Source organism: Euprymna scolopes, chromosome 31, assembly GCF_053919585.1.
Source record: "Euprymna scolopes isolate OS-2025 chromosome 31, ASM5391958v1, whole genome shotgun sequence".
NCBI classification, from domain to species: domain Eukaryota; kingdom Metazoa; phylum Mollusca; class Cephalopoda; order Sepiida; family Sepiolidae; genus Euprymna; species Euprymna scolopes.
In genome coordinates this window covers 45,677,543-45,691,317 of record NC_136512.1, presented here as the reverse complement: position 1 = coordinate 45,691,317, position 13,775 = coordinate 45,677,543, and the positions used below count along the sequence as shown (strand labels likewise).

At 35.0% G+C, this 13,775-nt stretch overlaps 1 protein-coding gene across 2 annotated transcripts in view; it reads right to left on the bottom strand.

The window, feature by feature from the left end:
* The window catches only part of LOC145255729 (dual E2 ubiquitin-conjugating enzyme/E3 ubiquitin-protein ligase BIRC6-like), a 515,468-nt gene that overhangs the window by 320,633 nt on the left and 181,060 nt on the right, over positions 1-13,775 (bottom strand). For both annotated transcript variants that reach the window (XM_080114338.1, XM_080114339.1), the window contains exons 20-22: positions 10,969-11,077; positions 7,584-7,798; positions 1,203-1,722 (exon numbers count right to left, since the gene is read on the bottom strand). In XM_080114338.1, coding sequence (XP_079970464.1) covers positions 1,203-1,722; positions 7,584-7,798; positions 10,969-11,077 — 844 coding nt within the window. The remainder of the gene's footprint in view (positions 1-1,202; positions 1,723-7,583; positions 7,799-10,968; positions 11,078-13,775) is intronic.

The following is a 13,775-nucleotide window of genomic DNA, read 5'->3' as shown; positions in this document are numbered from 1 at the left end:
AAAACCATGTAGCTGGTGTCAGAATCGAAGAACATCTTTGGACCAACAAAATGAGTGAATAATCATGACCTATACAATGAACGCACATAGTTCACAATTATTACTTAGAACTGTGCATTAACCAACACTTAACCATGTGGATAATTTCTAATAAAGGCTAAGTTCAAAAGTTCCTACAGATTCACAAAGATTTCTAAGTTCATCTAGAAAGTTCTTCAGTTCAAAAAAATATACCTGAAGGTTTGAGATTACATCAACCAGAATGTTGAATATAGATGAGAACAGTAGTCTGAATAATTCAAATAATGCAAATTATCAATCCTCACTTTAAAAATTCTGACACATATTAGCATTTACAACAGAGTTTGTGACACTTAATTAAAATGAATATCAGCAGATATGAAAAATTAATATGGACAGCACTGGAGAAAAATTCAAACTAAGTTAGAATAAATATTGCTTCTGTTCTAGCAAGAGGATATAGTAACATACAAGTAACATTTCTCTTTACACATATTAATAATGAAGGAATTGTACCAATATAGCCCAGGAGTTATTGTTTCATGTTTTTGAAAGTTCAATTTAATTAATAGTTTTGTGATGATTAATTAAACCAAATTGTTATAAAACTATTTTATTATTGTGGTAATGTTGCTTAAATATATCAAATTATTACATACCTTCCATAATTTTCAATCTTAATGCATTAAGAATTTTAAAGCCAAAAATGACTATTCAATAGTTTAAATGTGTCCAAATTCTTTTCAAATTTTAAAGTGTTGCAAAATTTTTTCAGCTTTTAACAAGAGACGGCTGATTTTTTGACAAAGAAATGAAAATTCTGGCAAGTTTCAGTGACTTGAAATATGATTTGCGAATTTTAGTTTATTTTACACTATTGCACTTTTGATTTTAATGAATTTTGATTAATAATACATCAAAAAAAAAGTGCAAATTATATTGTGGTTATATTCTGAAAAATTAAGAATTATTATTTAAATAGTTGAGTTGTATAAAATAATTATTGATTTTAATTTCTATATATTAATATATAGAAATAAAATCAATAATTATTTTATACAACTCAACTATTTAAATAATAATTAATTTTTCAGATAATCTACATTAGTTTTTTTTTTATATTATAAAAGTAAAACCTTATATACTGAAAGATATTTTCTTTCTTTTCTCTGATTGCATACCTTTTTTTGGAAGACCAAGTCCGAGGCCCCGTTGCAATCTGTCGATAGCACGTTGACATAGATTGAGCTGCTGTTGAAGCTGAAGACAGTCATTGTAAATACAAATGATTTTGTCATCCACACATTTCTTCTGGTTTTTTTGAAGATAGTATTGGGTGTGGTCACTAGCTGATTGTGAAGCCGACAAGGATGTGAGTAAAGTGTCCAATTGAGTCTTGGTAAGGCTATAACGGCACTGAATGTCTTCAAGTAAAGATAAGAAGAGTCCTAATTGAGAAAAGATCACTTGTTGATGCTGCTGATGACCATTTTGTGCTGCTGCATTATTGCCGGCAGTGGTAACTGAAGCGCTTGGTGCACCACCTACCATGGATGAAGCTGAAGAGGTCTGTCCATTAGGGACTTGGTGTTCAATATAATTACTCCATTCCCAGGGGAAAATGAAGCTGTGGCCATAAAATGAACCAACAGGAATCTTTGATCTGGTTGTACTACCTCCATATCTACCGATAGTTGTTATCTGTAATTTAAAGTAACGTTATAAAATAAATGTTTGACACACATAAAATATATTAAACATGTTCGACAGTCAGTTTCCCCATTACTCCTAGCACAATTGGGTAGTGAACATCTGGACTATTAAATTGATCTTTTTGTAACGCAAGTTCAATTTCTGTTGTCATTATAGAATTTTGCTCCAAGTTAATCTGTGCTTTGTTTTCAGGCCACATACATACGTACATATACACATACCGCAAGTTTATCCAACACAAGTCCAGTACAACAGACAAAAGTTTATAGAAGCTAGAAGTAATTGCAAGAAAGAAATAGCAACAGCTAAGAAAGAATACATGGAAACCACCAATCAATCATGTCTCTGACAGCACAGATATAGCACACTTCCTAGACACTAGCATCTAAATACATGTATTTGGTGACTTTAACGCTCACCAGAAATTGACTTGGCTTCTGGTAGCGTCATCCATAACTTGGCTATATCCCATTCCTTGACACAGACAGTAACATTCCCGACCCATCTCCCAGATTGCCAGGACCAGCAAGCCTCACTTTTGGATCTATTTCTGACAACTGTTCCTGATGATTGTGTAATAAATGCTCATTGCTCACTTGAGAATGCTGATCATGCTGTAATAATGATAGACACTGGTCTAAACTCTCGACCTCAAGTTGAAGAGCCATTGCTCAAAACAACAAGGAAGCCATTAAAGAACACATCAGAGACGCCCAGCAGAACAGTGCGCAAATGAGACTACTGAATGGTTCAAAGCAGCAATTGAAGCACATGTTCCTACATGGAATTTCTATAGTAAACCCCACTCTCCCCAATGGTTTACTTCTACTTGCGCAGCTGCTATTGCTCAGAGGCAACATGCATACCGTAGATTCATCCGGCATAAGTTCTGTACAAACAGACAAAAGTATATAGAAGCTAGCAATAATTTCAAGAAAGAAGTAGCAACAGCTAAGAGTAAATATACTGAAACCACCAGGAAACGCATTGAAGCGCAAAAATTAGAAACTCGTGATTTCTGGAAAATCTATAATAATGTAGTAAATAATGGGCAATCGACAATACCCCCCCCCCCTTCCCACTATCAAACAATCATGAGGTTGTTTGCACAGCATTTGAGAAAGCTAACATGCTTGTCCGTCAGTTTACCTCAAACTCTACCTTGGACCCAGCAAGCCATTCCCTCCGTGATTTTCCTCTGCAGACAGAAACCACGTTAGATGATCTGAAGATCACGCCCTCCAAAGTATATGATATTATAAAAAACCTAGACACCTCAAAAGCATGTAGACCTGACCTCATCCCGGCTGTGCTATTAAAAAAATGCTCTGCTAAGGTCGCTCCTGTTCTCTCTAAACTCTTTAACAAGCACCTTAACAAATCTTGCTTTCCTGGCTGCTGGAAAACTGCTTCTGTGGTACCAATTTACAAAAACTCTAGTCAAAGAACTGACCCATTAAATTATCGCCCAATTAGCTAAACTTCTGTCAGACTGGATAAGGCAGGCGAGGGGAGGGCAGTAGCCCTAGATATATCTAAGGCTTTTGACAGGGTACAGCATGATGGTCTTCTCATGAAAATAAAATCCTATGGTATTACTGGAGGAATGCTTAGCATAATTAGATCCTTCTTAAATGAGAGAAGAATCCAGATTGTCCTCGATGGGCGTAAGTCCAAAAAATTTTATATAAATGCGGGTGTACCTCAGGGATCAATCTTTGGACCTTTATTATTTCTGACATTTATAAATGACTTACCTGATAAAATTGTCTCTGAGATGGGTATATTTGCCGACGACACCACGCTCTATAGCAGGCATGTGGGGAAAACTAATGAGCAAATATCTAAAGTAATGACTGAACCCCTAGAGGAAGATCTTCAGTCTGTAGTGGAATGGGGACAAAATGGATGATAACGTTCAATGCTGCCAAGACAAAGCTAGTTTCCTTTAATAATTACATGAAACCTTACCAACCACCAATAGCTATGGCTAGAGATATTTTACCTGAGAGCACTTTGTTCAAGCTCCTTAGCTTAACATTCACAGGAAACAAGAGTTGGAATAGATACATTGAGGACATTGCTAAGGCTGCTGCAAAGATGGTGGGCTCTCTCTATCATTCTAGAAAATTACTTATGCCTGAAAGTATCCTGTACCTCTACAAGGCCACCATTCGCCCATGTATGGATTATTGTTGTCACATTTGGGCTGGTGCATCTGCTACTAGTCTCTCACTCCTGAACAGGGTCTAAAAGAGAGTCGTCAACCTAATAGGTCTGGAACTGTCATCTGAACTTCAGCCCCTGTCCAACCGACGAAATGTTGCATCCCTCTTCCTGTTTTACAAGTATTTTAATGGTAGATGCTCTGACGAACTACAAGCACTTGTACCCCCTCAACGAAAATAAACCCGACAAGCAGCAAAGTACCACCCCTACACAGTTGAGACCCCTAAATGTAAGAAAGCCTTTTACTCTAATAGCTTCTTCCCCAGAACTGCAAGACTTTGGAATTCTCTTACAGTTTCCTACTTCCCCATCCGTACTGACATGCAGAAGTTCAAATGTAATGTCAACAGACATCTTGCTGCTAAACTCCCTACATAGTACCCCTGGAACTTATGTCCCTGATATTAGCCCCCTACATCAAAGTGGCAATATGCCTTATTTGGGATGAAAATGTAATAAAAAAAAAAAAATAAATAAATAAAAAAAACACCAAAAACCGCATTAAAGCATAGAAATTAGGAACTCGAGATTTCTGGAAAATCTATAACAGTGTAGTAAATAATCAACAATTCCCCTACTATCCAACAATCATGAGGTTGCTTGCATGGCAACTAAAAAGGCTACCATGCTTGCCAATCGGTTTTCCTCAAACTCTACACTGGACCTAGCAAACCACTCCCTCCTTGATCTTCTTTTGCAGACAGAAACCACATTCGATGATCTAAGAATCACCTTTTCTCAAATGCATGATATCATCAAAAACCTAGACACCTGATCTCAACCAAATCTAAACCAGGCTGTAATATTAAAGAACTGCTCTGCTGAGGTTGCTACAATACTATTCAAACTCTTCAACAAATGCCTTAACAAATTGTTTTCCCGACTGCTGGAAAACTACTTCTGTGGTACCAATTTACAAGAATTCTGGTGAAAGAATTGACCCATATCACCCCATTAGCCTCCTCCCTCTTTTCACCAAAATATCTCAGTTCATAATTAATGAAGCCCTAGTTTACCATCTTGCAGTTGCTAAACTTCTGTCTGACCAACAATATAGATTTAGGCAAGCCCGTTCTACTGCTGATATCGTAACTGTAATCTCTGAACATATTTACCATACACTGGATAAAGCCAGGGAAAGTAGCCCTAGATATATCTAAGGCTTCTGACAGGGTATGACACGAGGGTTTTTTCAGATAAATCAGATCATATGGACAAATACTTAACATAATTAAATCCTTCTTAAGAGAAGAATTCAAGTTGTCCTTGATGGATGTACATCTAAATAATGATATAAATGCGGGTATACATCAGGGGGTTGATCCTTGGCCCTTTATTATTCCTGATATTCATAAATGACTTCCTTGATAAAATTGTCTCCGAGTATATTTGCGGATGACACCACACTATGGCAGGCACAAGGGGAAAACAAATGAACACATATCTAAGGCAATGGCGGAAACCCTAGAGGAAAACCTCCAGTCTGTAGTGGAATGGGGACGAAAAAAAAAAAGACTAAGCTTCTTTCCTTCAATAATTACAAGAAACCTACTCAACCACCAACAGCTATCGCTAAAGATATATTACTTGAAAGTATTTCATTCAAACAAGGAACATGAGCTGGAACAGATACATTGAGGGTATTGTCACTGTAAGAAAGGTGGGCTCTCTCTACCATACTAGAAAGTTTCTTACGCCTGAAAGTATTCTGTACCTCTACAAGGTCACTATTCGCCCATGTATGGAGTATTGTTGCCACACTTGGGCTGGTGCAACTGCTATTAGTCTCTCACTCCTGGACAGGGTTCAAAAGAGGGTCGCGAACCTATTAGGTCCCAAACTGTCAACTATGCTTCAGCCTCTCTCCTACCAATGAAATGTTGCATCTCTCTGCCTGTTTTACAAGTATTTTAATGGTATATGCTCCAATGAACTACAAGCCCTTGTACAACCTCAACATAAATAACCCCGACAAACCTGACAAGCAGCAAAATCCCACCCCTACACAGTAGAGATCCCCAGATGCCAGAAAGCCTTCTATTCTAATAGTTTATTCCCCAGACATGTTAGACTTTAATTCCTTCTCAGTTTCTTGCTTCCCCAACTGTACTGATATGCAGAAGTTCAAGTGTAATGTAAACAGACATCTTGCTGCTCAACTCTCTACATGGTATCCCTGCAATTATGTTCCAAATAGTAATCCCTACATCAAAGGGACACTGAGCCTTATTTGGGGTGAAAAGACAAATGTACATATACACATACTAAATGTACATATAAAAATCAATACTTCTTGTTAAATACAACATATCTAGTTTTAAAAGGTTTCATATATACAAAATCAGACAAGCGTAACAAAAAGCAAATGAAATACTAGAAGCCCTGAATGAATGTGATTGCCAGAAGATAAGCCAGACATGGCTGCTTAATAAGATTTCTCACAGCTGATTACCGGACTTCTGATTGCTCTTCTACACCATCTGCAGCCCTCTTGACTATTATGGGGTAGGATTGAGACTAATATCAATAAACACACGATCACAACACAGTTGACTCTATGAGGGCTGCCATCATGGAGAAGTTTACCAATATTAACAAGAACATGGTCGCCAAAACAAATCATTTATTTCACACCTTTCTTAAGATGGTTGTCTGTCTGCGGCAGATACATTGAAAAATAATGTAGTATGTTTCTAAATCTATCAGCTCTTTTGTTTTTATTGCCTATTCTATTTTCTTTTTGTCAAATATCAGATTTGCTGTAAAAACATATATATCTCCAAGTAAAGGAAAGTGAGAACCTCTTAATTTTGTAAATACTAAATATCCCTCCTTACTAGGGAATCAGCAATATAACGCTCTTTGCGAATGTGTGTAAGAATTCGCTAGTGCTTTCAACTCTCCTGAGTCATCTCCATCTTATCTGCATGATAATAGCGACAAAAATTGAATTTATTATGAAAGATTGTTGTGAAAAAATTTTAAGGTTCTCTCTCATTATACTTGTCTTGGTTAATGATGAGTTTATGGTTCAACTAAATAATGATTCAAGGATGAGTAGGCAAAAATTGCAATTAGAAATCCTCAAACCATTTTAATGTTTTTATTAAATTAACTAGCGATTTGGCTGGTTAATAATATCCTTCAAGTTGAAAAAATCAATAATGCAACTTATATAAAAAGTACTCCTATATTTGAGAGATTTAGTCCATTGAATTACAGTTATTAAATCTGTTCAATTTTTAACAGATGGCTTCAGTTTTCTACACAAGTTTAACATCTGCACTATTACTTTCAAGTAGAAAAACAAATTCTAAAAATATTTCTAAGACATTTTAAAATTTAAATGGATAATATAAAATCTTTACAAAAAAAAAGAAAAAAAAAAGAAAAAAAAAAGAAAAAAAAAAAGAGGAATTTCATGATGGAATAAGGATTTTATAAATTTATAACCTTTTTATTAAGAATTTTGTTTTCATTTTAAATATGAAGTTTTCAAACTTAAAATATTTACTGATACAAAAAAAGTGTAAATTATGAAAATAAATACAATTAGACAACTTATACACACATACTTTCTCCAAAATACAAAAAAAAAAAAAAAAAAACAATTATATAACCTTTAGGTAACGGCAAATGGGAGGTGGCATAATGTTGTTCATGATGAGAGAACGAATGCCAATATCTGCAGCAATGACAAGTCTTTGACCATCAACTTCCTCGCTCTGCACCCACACATCAATGGATAATGAGGCCAAATCTGCACAAGCTGGGATAATCACATCTGTCAGTAAAACAGGTTTACCAAGATCCAAAATAACAAAGCGACGGGCACCTGCAAGAAGATAAGTTGTGGCAGAAGACGGATTAAATATTAACTTTTTTTACTTGTAATTTAGTATATGGGAACAAGAAATAAGAGATAAAAGGAAGAGGCTAATTTAGCTGCCCCGAAAATTAAGCATAAGCTCTTTTGCCATCAGTCTATAAAAGAAGTTTTAAAATGTTTATGAAGAAACAAAACTTTAAATAAAAAAAGATTTAATAGCAATTTATTTTATTTTCCATTATCAATTGTTAAAAGTAAAAAAAAATGTTTTAAGTACTCATGAATTAGTAGAAAAACCCCCCAGAAAAATGTTGTATTCTAAATCATACAACTAATATTATTTCATTTAAATGCTATACATTATTGTCTGCCAGAAATACATGTTTCATCATTTTTGTTTAGTGTAGAATGCTGATAAAATCTTCCATATGTACCAGGACTCTAAGTCTGGTAATTCTACATCTGCTTTCAATATTTATTTAAACACTTACATTTGCTTGTCTCTGAAAGTTATTGCAGGGTTATGCAAGCTTCTTTTTGCTATGCTTTACCATGGACTTCAACGGACTTTGCTATCTGTATTAAAGTCAATGCCATTCTCACAATTTAAACTGGATTTTGCCACTCATGGTAATAAATGTTTCACAAATCGGCTATTGGCGTCAATATAAAGGGTGTTTTTTGTTTTGTTTTTTAGAGGTGATGAACTTTAAATTAAAATAAATCACAGAAAAATATTTTCATTATACAAATATATGGTTTATTCCAAACATTAATTTTTGGCATTTATAATTGAAATACAATTTTGAGCATGCAGCTCACATGTATATAGTATCATATCGTATCGTATAGAGGTTCAATCTGCGTGAACTTTACGCATTAAATTAGGCTGTATTTCAACAATAACAATCTGTGCATGCTTGGTCTCCCTCTGGTGCTGCATGTGAGATGACGCCACAAAAAATAGTGAAGAAATGATGTGAGAAGTGTGAAGGTTGAGTTAATCCTAAAAACAAATATTTCATTTGAACTTATCACATTTTTTTGCTCAATTTTTTTTTGGCCCAATCATGGTGCCTTCGGAGTACTCTCCCAATCATTTCTTCTAGTACGGTAGAAAGAGCCCACCTTTCTTGCATCAGCAATACTCTCAAAGTATCTGTTCCAGCTTATGTTCTCTGTGAACATTAAGCCTAGGAGTTTGAACAAAGTACTTTCAGGTACCATAGCTATTGGTGGTTGAGAAGGTTTCTTGTAATTATTGAAAGAAAGAAGCTTAATCTTGGCAGCATTGACCGTTACCATCCATTTTTGTTCCCATTCCACTACAGACTGGAGGTCTTCCTCTAGGGTCTCTGCCATTGCCTTAGATATGTGTTCATTTGTTTTCCTCTCGTGCCTGCGAGAGAGTGTGGTGTCATCCGCAAATATACTCATCTCAGAGACAATTTTATCAAGGAAGTCATTATGAATATCAGGAATAATAAAGGGCCAAGGATCGACCCCCTGAGGTATACCCACATTTATATCATTATTTAGATGTACGTCTTCGGGGTACTCTCCCAACTACTTAGGAATTCAATCGTCCCAAGCTACATGCTTCCTCCTTTCAGACTCGTCAACATTGGGAACACATGTTTCTTCAATTCAGTGATGCAAAACTTTTCTTGTGACCCATTTTGAGCTCCTGGGGATGCCAAATCGCACTGAAAATGGACAAACAGTGCAGTTTCATGCCTCAAGGCATGTATATTTGAATTCAGCATTATGAAAAAGCACTATATACACATACATATCAAGTTTTTGAGTAATATGAAAAAAGAGCTCTAAAATGCATGTTTTTTAGCTCTAAAAGTCCCAGGGGGATGCAAACCAGAATTTTGCAAGGGTCACCCATACTGAACTTATATTAAGAACAATGGCTTCCACACTTTGGCCAAGTTTCAGGAAAATCTAATGGATGGATCAAACGCTATGGGGCAAAAAGTGTCATTTTTTTTGCTATTTTGGGGCATTTTTGACCCCTTTTGAGGTCTTTGGGATGCCCAATCCCAGTGCAAGTATATAACAGTGCAGTTGCACATGTATATTTGAGTTGGCCACTGTGAAAAAAATATAGTCAGACGTATCAAGTTTTTGTTGAGAAATATGAAAAAAGAATCACAAAAAGGAGAGTTTTTAGCACTAAAAGTCCTCGGGGACGCAAACCAGAATTTTGCCAATGTCACCCATACTGGATTTATATGAAGAACAATGGCCTCCACATTTTGGCCAAGTATCAGAAAAATTTAATAAAGTTATGAGGCAAAACGTGTCATTTTTGGCCATTTTGGGGCATTTTTGACCTCTTGAGCCTCTGGGGGCGTAACGAGAATTTTTGCAAACATTTTTTTTGCTGTGCACATCTATTTAATGAAATACAATTTGTGGCAAAATTTTAAGAAAAACTAATAAACAGTTATTTGGCAATCGTCCAGACTAACAGAAGCAGACACCACTGAAAACATAGATCCCTCTCTGATAAATCGGGGGGCCAACATGTGACCAATTGTGTTTGATTTATCAGTGTAGGCACGTGATATTACATATACGATAAAAAAAAAAATCTAATAGGATTAAATCAGACAAATGAAGTGGACAGTTGACAGGCCCATTTCATGAAATGCTGCTTAGGTGAGATAGATTGCTAAATCTGGAATTGAAGAATATAGAGTTGTTAATTTAAAGTTTGCTGCTTAAAAAAAAAAAATCACTCTGTAGAATTAAAATAATGAAGGCAGGCGATTCTTATGAATTTGATGAAAAGTGACAGTTGTATAAAGTTCATTAATTTGGGAGGTTACCTTTTGCTACACATTGCCAACAAGCAATTTTGATCAGGTTCACAATTGAAGCAGGCTGTGATACTTGAGATGCACAAATTATAAAAGTAAATAAATATTTTCCCTTGGGGACATTTTACTCCAGTAGAAGTGGTGACTTTTAAATTATTATTATTATTATTATTATTATTATTATTATTATTAGCATTTATTAAAAAATGGTTTGTCATTAAGAAACCATCTAAAAATAAATAAATTTATAGAAGCAATTACACTCCATATTTAGTCCAAATTATAAGAATATTCAAGAAATGTTTACGTATTTTTATCAATGTAAACTTTATGAAATGATACCTGAATGCATTCTTTCTACAACAAGAACTTGGGGGGAAGGAGGTTGTAAGAGATGGGGAAGCACCATTTGTACTCTTTGTTTATTATCACATTTCTCTCCTCCTTGGTTCTGAAAAAAAAAAAAAAAAAAAAAAATCAGCAATGTTAATTTTAAATAATCAAATCCCGATAATTTTAAATGGGTTAAAATAATTTTTAAAATTCAAATATCATTTATTACTTGATCCTTTTTCCATACATTTCCAACAAAAAAACGTTTAATTTACAGAATCATAAAATGTTTATGAAAATTATTCACATGTTTATTTGCCATTGTGTGTTTCAAAGAAAGAATAGGCAGGAGTAACATCCTTACACAAAGAAAACTGACATTTGCTGAATCCAAAGCTGTGTTAGAGAACTAAAAGGGGGGAAAACATGTTAGCTGAAGAAAAACCTGGTTGTTCATACAGAACTTGGAAAACCATGTGTAGAGTGAGAAAAGCATAAAATTGAAATTCATTGAAAAGGGTATGAAAAAATCATGGCAATCCTCTTTGCTGCCAGCCACACATTCTTAGTAAATAAAGAGAAGGGGGACTAAAAATATTAAGCTCTAGGCTAATCAGATCATATATTAGGAGTTTTAAATCCTTACACAGTTGGATTAAAACAAATTTTGTGTGACGGTTGGAATATATGGCACAACCACCGATTGATTATTGCTTGTCGAAAGGTTATGAGGTAAGAAATTAATATTAAAAATATTCTACAGCATTCAATCGTTAATGCAGATAGCCACAAATATGAAATTGAATTTATCACACAGCTATACATGAGTTTAAATTAAATGTATCACAGACCCATACTGAGAGCAACTAGAGACTATCTGACTCCATATATGTCACTTTTTTTCAATTGTCTTTGTTCGAGATGGAGCATTCTACCAGTTGTCAGACATCCACTCATTTGTGATATTGCAATTGATTTAGGAGTCTAACAGTCCCTTCAGATTTGGATCTCTCTTGTACTTGGTAGTTTTTTTCTTTTTTTTTCATGAGTCCAGTGGCTCCAATAATTACTGGAATAATTAAAATGTTTTGCTGAGGTTCCAGTTTCTTTTCATGCTATACATAAGACCTGGTATTTAGTTCTCCACACCTTTCAGCCCTCAACTAGAGTTGCTATTCTCTCCATACTACCTTATATTACTATGTGAGGTTTAGAAGCTGTTTTCTAAAGTATGTAGCTGTGGGGATAGCATAGTCATGGTGGATAAAGTGGATTTATTTGATTTATGGTTCCTCAATTCGGTAATTAAAAAGCAAAATGTTTATATTTATCAAATTTCCTTTTCACTTTTTCCAACGCAAATATGCATGTGTTATGTGACAAATTTGGATTTTGATTAATATGATGTTTTTCATCATGCTAATATTTCGGGGGTTTTTTTTGTTTGTTTACTTTTAATTATAGTGTACATAAGGTTTGTTCTGGTAGTACATATCCCATATTGCTTGTCATTTTCTTTTATTTTCCTTAAGGCTGTATATTAATTTTAACTAGTGGAACCTGTGAAAATTCCACAGGGAACTCATTCGTATGTAATATATTGATGTTGGCATTCTGTAGATGTTCAGTGTAAATGGAGATGCTCTGATATTATTGTAGCTCTTTTGTTAAAGCTGCAAAAGTATTTATATAAGCTAGCAGGGACGTTTCTCTTAAATTTTTGTCCAAAGTTCTTCCAGATTTGAAATTTTATCATTGCGTAGCTGTTATTTGATGTAATGCAATACGTTTTTGATAGGATTGAGGTCTGGAGATTGTGCAGGTCAATCCAAACATGGAATATCATGCTTTTCAAGGAACTTTTTGACATTGCCAGCTGTGTTCATAGGAGCATTATCCTGCATGAAGATGGGATTCTGGCCAAATTAGGGTAGAAAATACTCAGTCAACATATTAATTGTACTTGGTTGAATTAATTTGACCTTGCAAGCGACCTATAGGCCCTGGACCATTGGCACTAATAACGCCCCACACCAAAACAATCTCCATTACCTTGCAGCGTTGAAACTGTGTGCCTAAGATTAAATTCATCCTTCCTTCACCGGATGTAGTGCCTACCATCACCTACCTATTGAACTTGCTTTCGTCTCTAAAAATCACTTTCGACCAATATGACTTCATCAGATGCAATCTTCACTGCATCTGATAAGTCCAGATGGCACTTTCTGTTCTTTACAGAAATCATTGGCTTGCGCCTTGGAACATAGCCTCGTAAATTAAATTCCTTCAATCTGTTCTTAACTGTAGAAAGAAAGCACTTTTTAACAAGATTACACTGTTGTTGGATTTGGGGAGCTGTTTCAAATTTGTTTCCGAGGCTGCAGGTCTTGATAGCATTGTCTTCCCTGAAAAAGTAACTTTAGGACGACCAGATTTAGGGGTGTTTTAGTGCTTTTGAACAGTCATTAATACAGTTTTCTCATCTTATTCAATCTGCGGCCAATTTCTCGATTGGATAAACCAGAAGGGTGGATATTAATGAGCTCTGGGTGATCACTAAGAGAGACTCGAAGTATATGGACTAAATGTTAAGTTGTATAGCCTGAAACAACAACAATTACGATTAGAGATACTTTGTTGCCTAAAAGGCGGAGATTTTAAGCTCATTTGTTGCTGCAGAGTTTCTTTGTGTTTTACTGATTTGAAGTTAATTTTTTTCAATTGATACTTCAATTAAAAGTCAAATATGAACAGGTAAAATTAATGACGAATAAAAGATGAATCAAATGGGGTACAGGTTGTTTAAACAGTTACAA